Source organism: Haliaeetus albicilla, chromosome 5 (assembly GCF_947461875.1).
Source record: "Haliaeetus albicilla chromosome 5, bHalAlb1.1, whole genome shotgun sequence".
NCBI classification, from domain to species: Eukaryota; Metazoa; Chordata; class Aves; order Accipitriformes; family Accipitridae; genus Haliaeetus; species Haliaeetus albicilla.
In genome coordinates, this window is record NC_091487.1 from 17,811,651 (window position 1) to 17,832,260 (window position 20,610).

Sequence of the window (20,610 nt, forward strand, 5' to 3'; positions counted from 1 at the left end):
TTTTAATTTTGCCCATGTTTAGGGAGGAAACATTTTACTTTATGAATACAACACTCCTTGGGTAAATAGTTACCTTCAAAAATCTAAGGGCTAAGCAAGCAAGACCAATTATGTAACTGCAGATCAGACAGTATGTTACCATACATTCCTGCTGTTACTTACGTTATTATTCAACAAAACTCACTATAAACTAAAGGAGAGATAATTTCAAAAAATAAAAAGGATTTAGTGGGAATCAAAATAGAGGCTATACGTCAACCAGCTTGCTATGTTGTTTTAAGAATGTTGTAAACATGGTTGTAAACATGTTAATCTAATTTATTAAAAAAAAATAAAACCCACTATTTTAAATAGAAATAAATTGTCACTTAAGCAGTGTTATATTTTAGTTATCAGGCAATTATAGGGTTAGTTCATAGTCTTCATATGTGCCTATAAAATATAATACACCTTTTAAATATATTAAACCACACACAATGCTTTTTTTTTTTCAAAGCATGTTTTGCACCTCTCAGTGGTTGGGATTTCCAAAAGCAGTTGCTGTTGGTTTAACTCTGTTCCCAAAGTCAGTGTTAAAACTTATAAAAGACAAGTCAGTGGCATTAAAATTTCCACTGACTAACGAAGAGCAGAGTTATGTCAAGAGGGAGCACTTCTGGAAACCTCAGTCCTCTTTAACAGTACAGAAATCCCTATCATATAATCACCTTAGCAAAGATGTATCTTACCTCAAGTCAATTCAACAGTTTACACAAGTAAGCTAAACTCTTGCTAAGGTGCTTATAAGAGAAGGTGTCATTCATTTGCCATATATATAAAACACTTTTACGAGTACAGTTCTATGCCAAGTGGCTACTATCACATCACACTTGCAGTCAGAGATGACAGACATCGTCTGTTTTAAGAAACTGCATACTTTTTTTTTTTTCCTTTTTTATTGTGCCTTGCGTATTTGGTAGATTATTTTGGTTTCTGTTACCCAATGTCCAGTACAAGAAACATGGTTACTGTCATGACAGTGTTTATGAAATCATATCAGAAAATCACCTAAGATCTAGTATGACTTTAAAAACAAATTATCAGAGTGCTGATTCCTTTTAATTTGCTTGATGTTCATTTGCCGTACTTTGCAGCTCATATTTAGAGATATGAAGGTACTAAACTATTTCTTCCCTGCCTACCAACAGATGATACCAATTACCCACCCCTTTACTTGCCAACACAGTACTTCAAGCGCACTTATTTCCAGAAAGGATATTACTGTATTAATTAATCCTTGCTTTAGAAAGTGTAAGGCAGTGATGGAGAGCTTACTCTACAGGCTTCCCTTCCTTTTAACACAGAGCTATGGCCCATCTATGGATCAGAGGCCAAAGCACACCATCTTGTATCTTGATCAGGGCATCCTTCTGTTCACTTCAGGAACAGCAATGAAACCATATATAAATTCCAGCTACAACCATGCCAAATTTAGAAAGAAAAAAAAAAACAAACAAAAAACTTTCAGACCCAGGCTTTTGCCTGACCCATATATTTTAAAAGCAATAAACAGAAGAGTCAAAACTGAAAATCTAGGAAGTCCCCTAAGACCAAGATACAACGATTGGAGTTTGCTCCCGTTTCTGTTCAAACCAAGTACTGAGAACTCGGAGCATCTGCAGATCATAACTCCATACTGAACTTGCTCTGTGACAAGTGACAAAGCTACCAGGGCTTGTTTCAAGATTTGTACATCTTTGCTGCAAATCCATCCCCAAATTACTGCCTTCCAGGAAAGGTTTCCTAAAATGCCTACAAGGGATTTGCATCTCACCAAGGCAGCAAAACAAGCTTAACCATTAATTAGCCACTGGGCATTTCTAACTATTCCTTACGTAAAACATTTTACTTAGAAATACATATGGAGAATTTTCTCCAAGAAAATGTGAAAGAATGAGCTGTTCTGCAACACGTTTATTCAGTCTTAGATCATTCCTCAAATGAGGGAGAAAACACTGAAAATGAGCTGGGCATGAAACAAATTCATGCTGTAATGTAAAGAAATGCTTTTGCCCAAAGAGAAAATTAAAGAAGAACTAAATGAATCAATGTGCTATGCATTGTGTATGGTGATTTTATGTGATGTTTGTTCATAGAAATAAGGAAATTTTTTTTTTTCAGCCATTCCGAATCTGTTCCCCCCACCCTTGAGCTTGTGATTTATTGAGGCTACATACAGAGCAAGGGAGCAAACTAATCCCTTGTGCAATCCAACTATAGCTAGCAGATTGACACCAGGTATGAATGTGATCCATAACAGTGGGCATGCCCCACTGAAAAGAACACAGTCAACGTGTCCATAATGTGGAATGGTAAAAAGTATAATAAACAGTAAGAGCTACACCTGTAAAATCCCATCATCATATGGAATTTCTCTGACTAATCACTATTCTTCCATTACTCCTATGACTACATATGTTCATCAAGAAATGTTTGTCCTAAAAAATTCAGCTGCAAGGAGAGTACACATCAAACTGGGAAGTATTTTTTAAAGTTATTTTAAAATAGTAGATGAACAAAAGCAACCTATTCTGAAGAACAGATCCAAAATCTCCAGAAATCAATGGGCATTTTTGCTACTGTTTGATCAGTATTCTCTTAGCAGCCCAAACTCATTGCGTATACTCTGTCTCAAGCTACAAAGATTATTCTCCTCCATGTACTTCAATCATTGATGTTAAACCTTGCACAATGGAGTCTCAGTGTAGGAGGCAGAAAGAAGACACGGCATGCAGAATATTCAAAGAAATTTCTGAACATGCTCTTCAGAAAGGTTCTTAACCAGTCTGTTTAGTTTTAGGGTAAATCTTGTAGAGATCTGCACACAGTGGGTGGGAGTTTCCTTCTTTCCATCTGCCACACTAAATACAGGGTGCATTTTGTTTTGCTTTTTTATCCAGCTTCTTTCTTAGTATCAGTGTATTAACTCATACTGGTTCAACCATAGCACTCCGACATTGACCCACAGTTCAAATTCCCCAGTTACAGGGATTTAGAATGTGGATTTGACCTTGCTGAGTGTCAGAATTTAGTCCACTTAAATTTAGTCCTGGCTTCAATTTCTGGTGCCCTTTTAGCTCTGAGGCTGATCAGATCCCAGATCATGAATGACAAAGCCATTTGTGTAGACCTACGTATCAACAACAGGATTTTGGTTCAGTCCCATCGTGAACATGAAATAAAGAAATGGAGTTGCTCAATTGTGCCATTGCTGCCCTGATTTCTGATCTGCTCCCATAGTCGCTAAGTATAAAGCTTTTTCAGTAATCCCAGAAACATCACTGCTCGTGGTATGTGAAGAATTTGTCACACAGGACATGTGAGCTGTACTGCTCAGAACGATGAAGACAACAGGGTGGCATAAAGACACTTTCTTTAAGCAGCAGACTCTAAATCCATCCTGTCCCAATAAACTTCTACCCAAAAAGAAACGGATCTCATTATAGCACTTGGTAGTTACAGCTAAGAGAGAAAACATTCAGAATCAAGTCCAACTTTCTTGCTTTAAAAGCTTGAAGGCCCACAGCATTTGAGCAGGGGCTGTTTTGTCATACAGAACGTTACTTAAATGTGATTTAAGTGTGTGTGTGTGTTGTGCAAATAATCCATCAAAACAGCCTGATGTGGGAATAGAACCGCATTTCAGAGGTATCTTTAGTGACACTCTGAACATTTTTTCCCCACTGCTGCAATATAACAAGACAAAATTTAATTTATTAATCTTAGAAAAAAGCCCTACTGGTTGCCATAAGTTTCTTCAACACTCTAAATGATGAGGGAAACAAATTTCACAGTGGTTAAACAATCTACTCTTGAAATTTTCAAAAGTACACAGTTTAAGTTTGCAGTGAACAGGTGTTCCACTGCTAACGAGTATTTCTATGTATCCTTCCTTCTTATAAACAGGGTCAAGAATTTTGATACATCCCATGCACTAGTTCACTCTAATGCACTACTGTCATTCTTTCAGGTTTAGATTCTTGCTTCTCAACTTGTATATGTCATAGGGGTATGTGTACAAATATATGGGTTAATTGTATTTTGTTAATGTTTCCTCATCAACTATGACAACGAGCTGTATTTCCAAACTAGCTTCTGACAGCAGGGACAATCTTTCCAGGTATAATACAGGAAGCTACGCATAGAAATGCAGATTTAAGAGCATTTTTCTGGATGTGAAAACTAGTGCCAGCCAAAACCTGGACAGACAAAAATCACCTCTTCAGTGTCAAAAGCCATTTTAAAAACAATTTGAAAATACGAATCCACTAGGTAGCACTGTGGAATGAATGTCATTCCTAATTAAGTCTCACAATTTTTCATATCTTTTTAGCAAGACAAGGTAGTATTCCCTATTCAAAATGTATTCTGTAATCATATGGTATTTAGTACTACATATTATTACTAAATATTGGACTAAATCAAAACCCTGGGTCAGAACAACCCTGACCTGTTGTTGCCATCCAAATCCAGATGTCTACCCAAGCTTTGTGTCTATTCATATTGTTATAAGGGACTGAACCAGAACCCAAATATGACAGCCAGCTGAACTATGGCACAGTAAAAACCTAGCTCTCCTCGTCTGGCTCATCACTCTAGGATCCTGAGGCACCAAGACTGTCAAGGAGGTCATGAGGATACACGTCTAAAACTCTGTAGGTCACGAACTCCTTTCTTCACAAGTTCAGCATGTTTGTGCATTCAGCTAAGTCTCAGGAGTGCCAAGCAAATGTGTAATCAACCAAGTTTATTTTAGAATCAGCCACTCAATAAGCAGCTCAACTGGGCAAATTGGGCAACAGCCACTGAAGAGATTAATCCATACCATTCTTTTCTTAAATTATGCTCTGACTCTTTTTGGCTAAGCATTGACCCATTAAATCTTGCAACCAATTCAAAGTTAATCAATACCCCCTACAATTCTTTAGCTCTTTTCTCTTCAAGAGCATTAGTTAAAACTTACCTCAATAATGTCTGAGAAAAGTATTTCAGAGTATTTGCAATGTCAGTTCCAGAGGGCACAGGGTAAATGTTGTGGAGAACACGGTTGTGGTATTCCTGAAGGTAACGGATTTTGGAAGCAACTACATAAAAGACAAAAAAACAAACACGGAAACTTTAATTCAGGTTTTTTGCAGACTTTGACAGAATCACATCTGTTCCTACCATTTCTGATTTCTTTTTTAATTTATAAATTAAACTGTAAGAACCAGAAAAGTCTCTCCATTCCTTCTATTTTGACTTAATAAATTGAACATTCCAGTGCAAGAGTGCCAAGGGGAAAGCACAGAAATGAATGCCTGCATCTGTATTAGACCAAGTTAGTGTTAGCAAATTAAAAAGAAAAAAAAAAAAAAAAACAAACAAACAGTAAAGCCACAACAAAAAACCCAACCAAACAAAAAAAACCCAATGCACTTCTGTGTCTCCAAGCATCTCAAGATTCATTTATAATGAATGAGTCACTGGATCACAGGAGGTTCATGTAAGATGGATAAATATTTCTACAGCCAAAGCAGAGATATAAGCTAAGACAGAGAAAGCTTATGTGATTTACTTTAGGCCATACATTTACTTTATGCAATGAACTGAAGATATGAAAAGATCTGTGCTGTTTATTCATGTGTCTTAGGAAGTCTGATCAAGCAGGTGACGGGATTTCAAAGAGCAGTAGGAGCTCTACACCTTTACTGAAACCATTTTTTTGTTGTTTTACAAATAGCAGGTTTATTTTCTAATAGAGATCCCTGTTCAGCACTGGAAAAAAGGGATTACCCACAATAGCTGCAATACCTTCCATTGCCTTATATGGTACAAGACAGTCTCATGCAGAGACACCTGAGCACAGTCAACTATTTTTTGCTCTGCTCAGACTAATCAACTCGGCTGAGAAACAGAATGCATCAGCTGTGGCAGAGGGCTGCACCAGCTCAACTGCGCTTCCAGCTAGACGGCTCAGCAGTTGTTCATAGCATCACTGTGCAGACACAGCCTCAATGAAAGCAGAGCTGGCTGGGAACTCTTAATCATGTTAAAAATGCACCAAGACTGTGTAATAGGCAGTTAAAAGGGGAGATGCTTCTCAATGACTTCAGCCCTTAAGCATATGGATTATGACAGTCTTTCACTAGACCAAGATATACCTTGTTCCCCTACAGGGCTCCTTCAGTGTGGAAGATAAATCATGCTTCCTAAATGAGCAATTAGTCAATACTTTGTTTTATTCTCATTGTTTCTCTTTATTAAAGAATGAATACCGCTTAGTCCTCTATTGAACAGAAGGGCACTAACTTCCCGAGAGACATCTCTATGCCTCCCACTGCTACTGTATCTGAACATTTCATGAGCATTCTGATTTTTTTCTGTATCATTGACAAGTTGAATGAGAAGGGGTGACACTGTATCCATATTACAGAAAAAGACGGAAGGACAGACACCAAGAGCGAAGTGTCTGCAACTGCTATTGGAGGCTCAGCTTGAGATACTGAGTCATTTTGCCAGTATAGATAGCAGTATGTACTGGACTTTCACATCCAGTAAACAAAAGCATTTGTGAGTGCCCAGTCACACAACAAATGAGGTTTGACAATTTCAAGTCAGTTATCCATAAAATGAGGAACACTCAAACAATCATCAAGCAAAGAATACTGTTTGCTTGAATTGCATGACAAGAAACCCAGTCTTCCAGCACCCAACTGCCCTCATCATGATCGTCCTTTCTCCGGTTTCCTGCTGTACTGACTGTAGCCTTCCAATTTCTGCAGCAAGTGAAGCTCCTACAGACAAAATTCTCCCTTGTGATATTACCCTGCTTCATCACAGGGAGCAAGCCTGTCATGTGACTGAACAGGGCTGGGGTCTATGGGAAAACAGCAGGTAAAAATGCAATTAGGGACACTGTCATAATGCATATGCAAAAGTAATAAACTAAGGATGCATAAGCAACTTAATTATATTTCCTCACTTTTAAGTGTTTTACTTCACAAATTTATTTTAAGGTGATGTTAATGGATAATTAAAATCAATCACTACTTTTCCCCCCCCCCAAACTGAAAACAGAAGTTTTGTCATGTGGACTCAGATTGCTTCAGTATAGCTAGGAGGCAGATCAGAGCCTTTCAGGCCACCACACCGGCCTGTGGCACACGAACTTTGCTTTGCAGAAGGTTATCCCTGTCTCTGTGAGACCAGCCATAACTGGCTTCCTACACACGCCCGAAACCACTGGGGTAGTAACATTTGGTCATCATGTGTTTCACTCCAGGTTACAGAAGTTTAATTTAGCAGTCCAAGACCTGCTTTCCCCTCCTCATCCCACACCTCGTTCTTTCTGCCTACTATCTCAGATGTAGTCCCAGATTTGCAGGTCAATTTACCAGATTATTTAAAGATAGACACTTTTTTTTTTTTTTAAACTGTCGTGAAGGCCCCTATAAAAACTAATCTAGATTAGGTTAGATTAAGAAAGGAATTACTTCGTAAATATATTTTGTGACACTACTTTCTCTTGCTGGGGAAAAAAAAAGAATATGAAGCCAGGCATATTTGCAAAGAAAACAGACCACATTTCACAGTACCCAACAAAGAACAATTCATAGCAAGATGCACGGTTTACTGTGGCTGCTATGGTTTGCTGTCAGATACCTTTAATCTATTTATTTCTATTAATCAGCATTGTGACACAATTGTATCAGGCAAAATACCAAAACAGAAAACTGATTTATAAAGCCTAAATATTAACAGCTTTAGGCCAATGGTTTTAACCTCACCTCTCACTTCTGTTTCCCAGAACACTGACAATTACAGCACAGCCTCCCAGAACACAAAGAACTTTCTGAAGGAAAGCCCCAGAGCAAAACTTTGCCAGCTTTCAAGATACAGAAGTGTGAGAATTACACAATTTTCTGAGTTTCCATGCACCCGGAGATATGCTAAAAAAAAAAGTGATGTCACTCTGCAGAAGTACTTAGCCATTGTCATAGGGTCATCACATGAAAATAAAAATTAAAAAAAGAAAAAAGAAAAAAAGAAAAAAGTTATTCCAGTATACCTTGCTGGGTATCTCTCCAAGATCTACACAGACCTAACTAAATTCCCTAGCCCTCTTGTAAGCATTGACTGAATGAAGAGTGAAACCATTAGGAGTCTTTAAAGAAGGTCTTGGTTGCTCCACTGTCCTGGAGAACCACAGAGTGGGCATCAGGCATTCCCAGGACATCACTTACCACAACTAAACACCAGTTACTGCTATTTAAGGTGAAAAATAACTAATTTTCTTTGAATACATAGAACACCTCAGGCATGCCGTGATGAGTCAAATGATGCAAGTCACTGTCAATACCGCTGGTATGAGATATGAGATGCATGTCTTCACAAAAAAGGGAGGCTTCTCGAGACAATTTCCCAGATTGCCACCATTTTACCTGATGTTCATACAACCTGCCAAAGAGCTGTGGGGTGGCCACAGATTCATGTTTAGACCAGTGCCTCTTCTGTTCTGATCAGTCTGTTCCCTCATTCGTAGTGTTTTGCTGCTGTTCTTGGTAAATTGAGATTCATTATGACTTGTGACTTGACTCCTTCCCGAGACATTCTGGTTCTTGCCTGTCAGCCAATGAGGGCAGAAGCAACAACAGGAACAGCTGGGGTTTGAAGGTTTGCCTGGTAGTGATGTACGCACATCAATATAATCCTTGTCAGAGTCCATCACCACTTGTCAAAAATTGCAGGTGAGGGAATCTTGAAGTTATGTAGTGACAAAGACATTTGGTAATGCCGTAAGAACTAGTCAGGGGTGCAGCTTTGGTAAACAAAATACATTCAGTAGGTTAAAATGCACAGGATATGTCCATTAACCGAATACTCTACCTAGAGCATCATGAAAAAGAACGTTAGGAGGCAGAAAGACCTGAAATCTGGACCCCAAGTAAAACTTAAAATAAGAGCAACAGGAACATGGCAGGCCAAGATGCAGCATCTTGAACAGCGCAAGGGGATGGAAAGAAAAAATAGCCAAGGACAAAATATGAAAGAGAAGCTCAAACAGAGCAGACTAAAAGGATGGAGGTACAGAGAAGGCAGAATAGAAAAGGAAGAAAATGCCAAAGGCTGTGTTGGGACAAAAGGCAGCAGAAATTCTTCCACATGCCAGTGTGAAAGAAGCATAATTAATGTATCACAAGAAAGAAGAAACAATTACAGAACTGAGGTGGGGGGTGGGGAAGGCAGAAAGAACAGAACGGTACAGATCCGAACATCGCACACTTCAAGGCTGCTGCATGGTCAGAACATTGTGTCTCTATTTATGAGGCCAGAAGTGCATCCCTAGAGCAATAAATTAGCATCCACACCATATTTTAATAGCAACGTCATCCATCACTGTAAATTAGCAGTAAACCCTAAAGGAAAAAAATAGAAGTATTATTTTCCTTAGATCAGTTCAGCACAGTCGTATATAAATACAAGGATCCTTCCCAGCGACCTGGAGGAAGGAGACAGCAAGTCTCAGCACGTGAGGTGTCAGAGCACATCATGTCATCATGACAAACATCAATCCAACCTATTGGTCACAGACTGCCTGGCTCACAACCATGACACTGTATCAGGAGAGAAAGTAGCTTTGGTATGGGCGACAAGCTTGAGTACCCTGGTATTGTTCTTTAAGCCTCCCACCAGGGCTCTTGCAGACACATCAGTTGTTATCCATGGTAACAACAGTGGGGAATACTAGCATGGCCCAGCTGCTGACATCCCAACTGCCATGTCATTTGATCTTGCTCCGATGGGAGCTAGCCAACATGGTGGCTAAAACATCCGTGGCTGTGAGAAGGCACGCTGGGCCCCGGGCGAGGGGATGTCAGCACCTGGGGGGCTCCTGCTGGGCGAGACGGGGGGCTGTGGCCGGCGGTGTAGGCAAGATGGCAACACCCAGCCTACATTCACCCAAAAGGTGAAGAGCACAGGCAAGAATGACAGCACACCTCCCTTCTTGCTCCATCTCGCAGCAAGACCGCCTTCAAGACAGCAATACATGGGTCACCTCCTGTCTCGACAGCCAGATCCCCAGTCTCTCTGATGGCTACATCCTTTAGGACAGGGCACAGCACCGGCAGATGAGGCAGGCTGGACCCTTCCCGCCGCGGGGCCGAGGGCCACGCCGGCCGTCTCAGTCTTAACTCTCACCCCCCGATGCCCCGTTTCTTCCCTCACGTCGCCAGCGCCGCCTTCGCCCAAACAGCCGCCTCCCCAGAAGGGCCACCCCGCCAGCGAGGCGCGGGGCGGGAGGCGAGAAGCCCCGAGGGCCGCCGCCACCAAGCACTCGGCGGCGGCTGAGGCAGAAAGAGCCAGAAGGGAGGCAGCCCCCCCTCCCCTTGCACCAGCTGCTCTGAGGCGGACGCCACAGAACGCGGGAGGAGGCCGGGCGGCGCTACCCCGCCGGGGCGACTGACTGCCGGCAGCAAGGCAGCGCCATCGGCGGGAAGGCGCCCCCGGCCGCCCGCCCCCCGCTGCCCTCGGACAGGCCCCGGCCCGCGCCGCGCTGCCCGGCCCCGCCACTCACACTGCTCCGCCTTAGTGGACATGCTGCCGCCCCGCTCTGCCCCTCAGCCGCCGAGGAGCGCCTGCCCCCGGCCGCGCTGAAGGCGGCGGCGACGGCTTCGCCTCAGCAGCGGTGCCGCTGCCGCTGCCGCTGCCCCTGCCGCAGGGCTGCGGGCCGGGGAGCGGCGGGCGGGCGGGGCGGGGCTGGGCGGCAACGCACTCTTAAAGGGAACGCGCGTCTGGCGGCTGCGGAGCGGGGGTCGCCTCGCACGGAGGTCTCGCAAACGGTGGGGCGGGCGGAGGGCCGCCCGCCCTGGGGCAGCCTTGAAGCACCCGCCCCAGGCGGGGATGTTACCCCGCCGAAGCGCTGAGTTTGGCGCAGCGCTGGGCCGGCAGTTGCCGGGCCGGAAGATCTCGATGAGCCCCCCCCGGGCCTCGGCGGTGCCCCTCCGGAGCTTCGAGGGTGTTTGGGACTGCTGAGGGGGCCGGTGGCGCGCACCTCCCGGGCCGACGCCCCGTTCTGTGGGGAGCTGCAAGAGGGGGAGCGCGGAGCTGGGCCGGGGACGGTGGCGTCGTTGTCAGGGGTTCTTGATGGGGCTGTGTCTGTGGACTGTGTTTCATTGCTTGCTTGAGACAGGAATGTTGTTTCCTCGAGTACTTCTCCCCTCGACCCCTGGGCTCCAGCCGTGTACCTCAGGAGGGCGCGCCATCAGGTGCCTCTGGCCGGTTTCCCCGCTTGTTTCCATACTGTGACAAGCATCTCAGGACCGTCATGCCTTCCCGGAGGAGGCAACGGCTGAGCTCAGCCCCGGCTGCCTCCCCTCTCTGTCACCAGATCCCAGCTATGATTGATTACTGCCCCAGGAGCCATCAGTGCAAGACGAAGGTGGGATCGGAAGAGTGGTTGTGGTTGGACTACAGTAATAACAATACAATTCACTTGCTCCAAGAGAAATTATTTCACCAGCGTGTGTCCTGTCAGCTTCTCCAGTGTCCTGACTTGGCCTTACCAGGCCTCAGAAATGAATGGCTGGCTACGAGTTTCCTCTCTGAAACTTTCCAAAACAGTTTTTCAGATCCCCGCGCCTCTGAGAAGGGTATGTGCAAGCAGTGGTATTTCATCAGCCAGGGCATGGGAGCCTTGATGTTTATAGATAAAAAGCCAGTTGCAACAGACTCTCCTCAAAACACTGGGCTGCGTAAGATGAGTAGGCCTGCGGCAGCCAGAGGGAACTGTGCTGTGGAGGTGTAGGAGATGGGTACCTTTTATTATTCATCATGCAAGGCAGTGCCTCCAAATTACTGCTGCCCTGATTTGGGGACGATGCACATTCTGTGCCAGGAACTACGGTAAAGAGGCAGATGCTGTTTGCTGGCATTTAACAGGTTGGCTTTTTTTCTCAAAGCAATCTTCTAAAAATACTGCATGTGCAATGTTTTTTCAACAGCGCTTAATTAGGTCCAAAACAGAGCTCTTGCTGCATTTCCTTGAGGCCATAGTTCTCTCCACATTCCCTGCTGCTTGTGAGCCCCAAAGAGAGAGCGGAATCAACTTAAACCACTACCACTGGCTAGTATGAATAAGCTGCCATGACTATAGTAGGACTGATCAGCAACTAAAAGACATGAGTTAACTGATAGAGGAGTCTCCTCCATTTCCCTGAGCTGTACTTAACAAAACCGAAGAGCATTCACCCATTCCCATATGTGGTTTGCTCCTTCTTCCTGTTGAGCTCACTGCAAGATCATGTAGGTTGCTACTTGAGGATTCAAGTTTTCTCTTTTACACTTAAACATTTAAGAGTGAACAGTTAAGTTTATTCTTTTATTAGAAACTGACATGTGATACCAGATCCTACTGAAGTCAATGAGAGTTTTTCTATTTATTTTTATTTAATGAAGTGCCCAGGGAGGTCATGTGGTGCTACAAGCCCCACTTCCCCCAACCCTAGTCTCACAACATAGAACATCAGTGATGAAAATATAGACAAATGGCTTTCAGACCTCATTGAAATAGGCTGTTGAAGGCAGATTTCATCTTGAGCTTGAATTTCTGTCTGTTGATGCAACAAATCAATCTGAACTGTTTTATTGCTCATTACAGAACAATAGGGAACTCTCTGCACTGAGAGGAACTGAGCTCCCATAGGTATCCTTTAAAATATACCAAGTGTTCACATACCGCAGTGGTGAGCCTACTAAAAACACTCACGATGATAAAGCAGGAATACACTGAGAAAATATGAATTCCATTTCTCATGTAAAATTTCTTCTTTGGTTTAAGTGCCTGCAAATTGCAGCTATGCCTGCATTTATTGAACAAGGCCTATACAGTTCAGCATGTAATTCAGGTATATGAAAAGCAATTTATTGCTTATGAGTCCTTCTGCATGCCTAAACAATACCTAAGCCCTGAATAAATCCTGATACAAGTCATCTGTTATTTGGTCAAACAATTTGATAGATTTGCCTAGTTTGTTAATATAAGTATAGAGACTTGTGCTTTAAAATGTGAACAAATGTCATAAAGGAGCAAATACAGAAACATGGCACTCTGGGAATTAATTTCTCAAGTCCCTGTGCTGAATAGAAGTCACCATTTCTCAGAAAAATCCTCATGAATTTGCCTAATAATATGGGTACAGCCCTCCACTGGAAACATTTTTAAGCAGCTAAGGTTTATGTCCATATGCTTTTTACCTCTGCATGCACTCAGTTAAGAGAACACATAAAAGCTGCAGGCATCTGAAAGTCCACAAGTCGTTAATGCAAGAACATATTTTTAACTATAAATTCATGGGGAATGGAAAACTGACATACCAACTGATGAAAACCAGAAAGAACAAATGGTGCTTTTCTGAGTTCATGAGTGCAAATTTCACAGAAACATAGAATCACTGAGGTTGGAAGGAGCTTCTGAAGCTTGTCTACTCCAACTTCCCTGCTCAAAGCAAGGTCAACTACAGCAGATTGCTCAGCGTCATGTCCAGTCAGGTCCAAATAACTGCAAGGACGGAGACCCCACAACCTCTCTAAACAACCTGTTCCAAGGTTTGACCATCCTCACAGTAGAAAAAGTTTTTCTTATGTTTAAGTGGAATTTCCCGTATTTCAGTTTGTGCCCATTGCCTCTGGTCCTGTCACTGACTGCCACTAAGAAAAGTCTGGCTCCATCTTCTTACTCCCTCCCCTCAGGTATTTATACATGTTGACAAGACACCCCCCCCAAGCCTTTTCCCATTGAGGCTAAACAATCCCTGCTCTCTCAGCCTCTCGTCGTATGACAGGTGCTCCAGTCTTTTCATCATCTAGTCCTTCCCTTGACTCACTCTAGTATGTGTCTTTCTTGTAGTGGTGAGCCCAGAATGAGACACAGCACTCCAGACAGGGTCTCACCAGTGCTGTGTAGAGGGGAATAATCACCTCCCTTGACCAGCTGGCCATGCTCTTCCTAATGCAGCCCAGGATCCTGTTGGCCTTCTTGCTACAAAAGCTGATTGCTGACTTACGGTCAACTTGGTGTCTGCCAGGACCCCCAGGTCCTTCTCTACAGAGCTGCTTTCCAGCTGGTCGGCTCCTAGCCTGTACTGGTGCTTAAGTTATTCTTCCCAAGGTGCAGGACTTGAATTTTCATCTGTTGAACTTCATCAAACTCCTGTTGTCCCACTTCTCCAACCTCTCAAGATCCATCTGAATGGCAGCACAACCATCTGGTGTATCAACCGCTCCTCCCAGTTTTGTATCATCTGCATATTTGCAGAGGGTGTCCCATCAGTTGGGTCACTGACAAAGATGTGAAACAGTACTGGCCCAGTATTGACCCCTGCAGTACAGCACTAGTGACTGGTTTTCAGCTGGACTTCGTGCCACTGATCACAACCCTTTAAGCCTGGCAGTTTGTTTGGCCATTTTTCAATTCACATCATTGTCAACTTATCTAGTCCATACTTGATCAGTTTGTCAGTGCCGATGTTACTGGAGACAGTGATGAAAATCCTGCTGAAGTAAAGATAAACATCCACTGCTCTCCCCTCATCCACCAAGCTAGTTGTTTTGTTGTAGAAGGCTCTTGGGTTGGTCTGGCTTGATTTTCCCTTTGTAAATCCACACTGACTACTCTCAATCACCTTCTTGTCCTTAATGTGTTTGCAACTGGTTTCCAGGATTATCTGCTCCATCATCTTCCCAGGGATCAAGGTAAGGCTAAATGGCCTATAGTTTCCTGGATCCTCCTGATTGTCCTTGAAAATAGGAGTGACATTTGCTTTCTTCTGTTTCTCGGGACTTTCTCCCAGTTCCCTTGGCCTTTTAAAGATAATCAAAAGCAGCCTTACAATGACATTGGCCAACTCCCTAAGCACTTGCATGTGCATCCTATCATGTCTCATGGACTTGTGTATGTCTGTTTTTTTTCTACTGGCAGGTAAGTCTTCCTTGTTCCAGAATGTCCCACTGCCCTCAGGGGCCTGGGATTCCTGAAAGAAGGTCCTACCAGAAAGGACCAAAGTAAAGGAGACATTGAGTAATTCAGCCTTTTTAATTTCATTCATCACCAGGTCCCCTGTCCCATTCAGCAACGGACCCACATTTTCCCTAGCCTTCCTTTTGCTGCTGATGTCACTGCAGAAGCCCTTCTCATTGCTCTTCATGTTCCCTCAATAGATTCATTACCTGGAGGGCCTTGCTTTTCCTAACCCCATCTCTACACAGTCAGCCAGTATTTCTGTGTTCCTCATAGGTCACTTGCTCCTGCTTTCACCTCTTGTACGCTTCATTTTTATGTTTGACTTGTCAGGAACACCTTGTTCATCCATGCAAGCCTCCTGTGACCTGTGCCTGACTTTGTCCATGTTGGGAGGGACTATTCTGGCATTTCAAGGAGGTGATCCTTGAAAATCAGTCAGTTGGATGTCTGGACATTAAGGTGAAAAACTATATTGAAGAGAGCTACAAAATATACCTACCTCTTACAGAGGAATTAGTTATAAAACACATTCTCTGTTTCACTGACTGAAGAGACTTAATTCTCGTATTTCCTTCTACTGTGGCTTTTGCAGAATGAGGTAGATAAGGTTTGGAAGGGATGGGAAGCATACTGTTTGTGTACTTTGTGCTGGTTTTTAACTAAACTTTGTCTGCCTTAACAGTGTGCATTGCAGTTACAACATAATTCCAGAATAAATTAATGAAATCTACTGTAAGAAGAAAAGTCATGCAGAGCTGAACTTACTATTTGTGTGACTGTTGTCACTTTGAATTACATTTTCAAGTATTCAGCTCTGAACAGACACAAAATCTAATGTTGTTAATTTGTTTTAATCTCCAAGCATTAACAAATCTACTTTTAGAAAGGTAATCCTTTCTGAAAAATACAAAATCCTAAGCTCTCCTACCTTTAATCATGTACAGAAAATTTCTTAAATTGTTCGTAAATTAAAGTGAATGTATGTATATATAAAAAGTAAGTCTGTCTATGTATCTGTTTACAGGTATATATGTATGCATTTGTATACAAAGGTGTTCACTCCTACCAGCTCTTGATACATTCTCATGGTGTTTTCCTTAAAGGCTCAGCTTCCAGAGTCAGGAAATTACATCAATCTGTATTTGAATTTTAAATAAAAGTTAGTTCTTGTCTGACACATTCAGAGACTCAAATGCAATATAAACAATGTTTGAAACAAATGAGGATTTCAGTGCCTAAATAGGAGGCAAAGGCCTAAATGGGAGGCAAAGACCTAAATGCTTTGTAAGTTTTATCAAACAACGCAGAACAAAGACAGCCGACTTCCAATTTAATTTATTTTAAGCCAATGTCTTGATTTTTTGAAATTTGCTCACAGTTTCTGGCAGAAAGTTATTATTAACTGCATTGTGATAGGGATATTAAACCTGCAGTAGCGGTGGGGAAATGCTTGGAATGTCTCAAATTCTTGCTCTAATCACTGCAGGCTTATCTGAATTGAAGGCTCTGCCATGAGACAAGGGAGGCAAGGGAGAGCAGAATCTGCCTGGCAGAAAAGCCAAACATAAGGAGTCAACTGGAGCAGGAGAGAGTGGGCACTCAGGACTTTTCAACCCACATGGTGCTCACTGGGTATTTACCAGGCTAACCTAGCCCAGATGCAAGGTGCTTGGTATGGGACTGGAGTCCCTGAACAGCTCCCATGTAGGGACCAACCTCCTCCCTGTCAGACTCAAACAGCAGATGGAGTCTCTCAGGCTCAGACACGTGCATTTGACAGCAATAGTTAGACTCCATTAAATTTAATTTGTCCCTAAATCTTTGCTCTCTGTAAGCATTAATCCTCATGAATGATGGTAAAATAGATAATCGCTTGAGGAAAAAGTCTATCTGGGATTAAACTGAACCATTAGGCTCAACTCAGGCTACAGCATATATCCTGGTTGACACAGGATGATTTCTGGAGCTGTTCCTCAGGTCTCAGACACCTGTGTTAACTGGCATCGGCCAAGAGACAGTGAACAGGGAAGGCACCTCTTCTTGTTCACGGAAGATCATGTCTATGCACAAAGGTAACACAGTATTACTGACAGCTTGTATAGTCTTTTGTGGGAAAATAATTTCTTCTGAGGAGGAGATACCCGATCTTAGCCTCTGTGCTGAGACTTAAAAATGCAAGGAAAACTTCCTCTCTCGCCTTTGGTGTTATTATCACACAGCAGTATGTACAGAAAAAAAAAATCAACCAGACCTCCTGCTGTGGGAGAACAAGAATGTAGCTATTCTGATGAAGGTGTAGAGTCTAGTAGGATAGAAATCAGGATAGGATAGAAATTAGGATAGGTTAGGGAAGAGAAGAGAGAAGAGAAGAGAAGAGAAGAGAAGAGAAGAGGAAGAGAAGAGAAGAGAGAAATAGAAATTAGAATAGAATAGAATAGAATAGAATAGAATAGAATAGAAGTTGGCAGTCACAGGAGAAGTGATCGTGGTGTTATCAGAAGCTTGGCTGAAGCCACCAACCCACATCAGTTATGCCATCTGGCATGTGGCAAATGCATTTCAGTCATCACTGGCTTGGGTTGATTTAAAGTGAGAGACTGAGCAGTAAAGAGCTCTGGGTCTCATTGCTAGTACTGTGATCCCAACAGAGTAGCCATTTGTGATGTTAATATTTGTTCTTTCTCTCCCCACTTTAGAATAATTAAGACTTCAGGAAAAACAATCATTAGGAAATACAGTGGTTATTTGGTTGCATTTACAAATCTGTAATTTTCTTCTTACTCTGAGAATTACTTCAACTAACTCTGTGGATGTTAGCTTTATTATTACATTTGTCAGTATCTGTCACTGTAAAAAAAAAATCTCTGATAAATGCCCTCAATTTCTCTTCTAGAGTAATCTCATTAGCCTCTAAGTGAACAAAAGACTTAATTTGTTGCCATAGCAGTGGAGTTTTGAGAAGTAAATTGTGACCTGCATAGAGAACTAGCACAAACTTGATGAGCATGCACTAGGCCCATTATAAAATCAGAGATTGGCTTTACTACCTTTAAGAAGCACAGTATTTGTGACAGCTAGCATGCCGTGTTTGTGAAAATTAGCATCACACTGGCTGAATTACATCTCCTCCCAATAAGCTGAATTTTTTTCATACCTTTAATCTCAGACTTGTGCAGAATTGACTAGACCACCTACCTACATGGCTGAAGTAAAATCACATTGTAGTGTTAGTAATGGTTTAGGAATTAGAATGACAAGTGTCAAAAAACTGCCTTCTTAAACCTATCCCAGCGTCATGCTCCAAAGGCTAAGACATGAACATGGAAGACAAGGAAACCCAGAGCATAAGTTTTATTTTGCTTTAGTATTTCTACACTGAAGTAAAAATGTTTGGGAAAGGCCCCTGCTGGGGAAAAACTGTGACAGAGAGCAGAAGGCGGCATGAGATTTTCCATGAAGGAGATGAGGGGAAAGCATGCGACATTCAACGCTGCTAAGGTCCTCAGCGTTTTACTGCATGTGTACTATATTTGTGACCCATGCCAGAGTGCAGGTCCTGGATCAGTAACAACTAAAGTTGTCTGACCTTGCTCATGTGCTTGAAGGCTACCTTCCTAGCAGCCAGTAAGCTAGCTAGTCTCTCTTCCAGATTGGTTTGCCTCACACAGGAGTCCAGGAGCTACATAAGATAAACTGAAGGGTGGACTATCAGAGACTAGAGCCTTGATGTGAAACACAAAGTGAACTAAATTGACAGAACTGGGGCACTCTTAGAGCAGCCTGTAGGAAAACTGCTGCACTTACTTACACAGGAATGTGGATATTTTTCTCATCTGCAGACCCTTACAAATTGTCAAGTGGATGTGTTGCCCTACCTACAGCAAATTTAAGCCTACTGACAATTGGTCAGTATTCCTCAGCTACTTTTTGCAGACCCAGTGTGCGTATGGACCATAAGTTGAATACTGCTGAGTCTTTTAAATTGTGAGCTCATCCAGAGCATCCATTCTTGAGAAGAGGCAATATAGTGGCTGAAAAGCACCATGGCCACTTCTACTTAGAGCTATAATGAGTATTTTAGCATAAATACATACTGCAGCACATAACTATTATCACAAACCATGTAAATATTCCAGAGTTTAATTCAATACAGGACCTTTTGTCTTAGCTGGAATGGCTGTTATTTATGTTCCTATGGAAGGACAGGCTTCAGCCACTTACCCTTAAGCATATATGTGTTACCTGTGCGATTACCTGTAGCCAGCTTTGGCACACCTGCAAGAAATGCAAACCATTGATGTAGATACATGATGAGAAGCACAGCAGGGACCCTTCCTCCAACAGTCTGTTTCCACCTCCCCCTAACCTGCTGCCTGATCTTAGGCAGGCGCTTCCTGCTTGGTACTCCCCATCGGTAGAATTACAGGAGAGTGGCTCTTGCCTCCCTTGGCAAAGGGCTCCGCTGATGTCCACATGTAAAGCTCAGCACTGCTCGGGGAGCCCTGAGCTGGCAGGGAGCCCCAGCACCGTGGTACCCATTAGGCTGCAGGTAGGGTCGTTCCTGCTGAAATGCAAAACTCACCAACCATTTTGACCAAACGGCTCTAGCTCCGGGAGCTGCAGGAAGCCTGAGGAAAAACCAGCTGGTGGAGCTGGAGTTCCAGACACCACTGGCTGCATTTATCAGCCCAGCCCTGGCTGAACTCTGGCTGGTTTAGCCCAGAAAATAAAAACTCTTGCACTTGGTAAAGCTTACCAGCTCACTCATACCACACTAACAGCAATAAAGGTGCCTGCAATGACCTGGCTTCCCTCCTTTTCATCTTGGTTTTATGTGCGCTGCATTCCCCAGAGCTTCCAGTCTCAGGGTTAAAGATCCATTTGCAATCCTTCAGTAAAAAGGGCTACATGAAAACAGCAGTATTTTAAAATACCTGCATGTCATGGTTCAACCCCAGCCAGCAACTAAGCACCACACAGCCACTTGCTCCCTCCCCCCACACCCGCAGTGGGATGGGGGAGAGAATTGGAAAAAAAAAAAGTAAATCTCGTGGGTTGAGATGATGACAGTTTAATAGGACAGAAAAGGAAGGGGAAATAATAATAATGATAATAATAATAACAACAATAATAGAATATACAAAACAAGTGATGCATAATACAATTGCTCACCACCTGCTGACTGGTGCCCAGCCAGTCCCCAAGCTGTGCTGTCCCCCAGCCAACTTCCCCAGCTTGTATACTGGGCATGACATCACATGGTACGGAATATTCCTTTGGCCAGTTTGGGTCAGCTGCCCTGGCTGCGTCCCCTCCCTGTTTGTTGTGCGCCGCCAGCCTCCTCGCTGGCAGGGCAATATGAGAGGATGAGACTTAGTATAAATACTGCTTAGCAACAACTAAAACATCAGTGTGTTATTGTGGTGGTGCAGCCCGCCGGGCCACTCCGAGACCTCAGGATAAGCCGTGCATGCTTTGGGAAATCTCCCGTTGTGCCGTTATCTTGGTTGCAAGCGCGGAGGCTTATGGGCACCAGGCACCCCTGGCCACACCTGGGCCATCTGCTGCCT

At 43.1% G+C, this 20,610-nt stretch overlaps 1 protein-coding gene across 6 annotated transcripts in view; it reads right to left on the reverse strand.

Annotated features, from left to right (window-relative positions):
* Window positions 1-10,757, reverse strand: part of UNC79 (unc-79 homolog, NALCN channel complex subunit) — a 115,619-nt gene extending 104,862 nt beyond the window's left edge. For all 6 annotated transcript variants that reach the window (XM_069783577.1, XM_069783578.1, XM_069783574.1 and 3 more), the window contains exons 1-2: window positions 10,598-10,757; window positions 5,003-5,123 (exon numbers count right to left, since the gene is read on the reverse strand). In XM_069783577.1, the coding sequence (XP_069639678.1) occupies window positions 5,003-5,123; window positions 10,598-10,619 (143 nt within the window). In that variant the 5' untranslated portion in view covers window positions 10,620-10,757. The remainder of the gene's footprint in view (window positions 1-5,002; window positions 5,124-10,597) is intronic.
* Window positions 10,758-20,610: the final 9,853 nt, after the last annotated feature.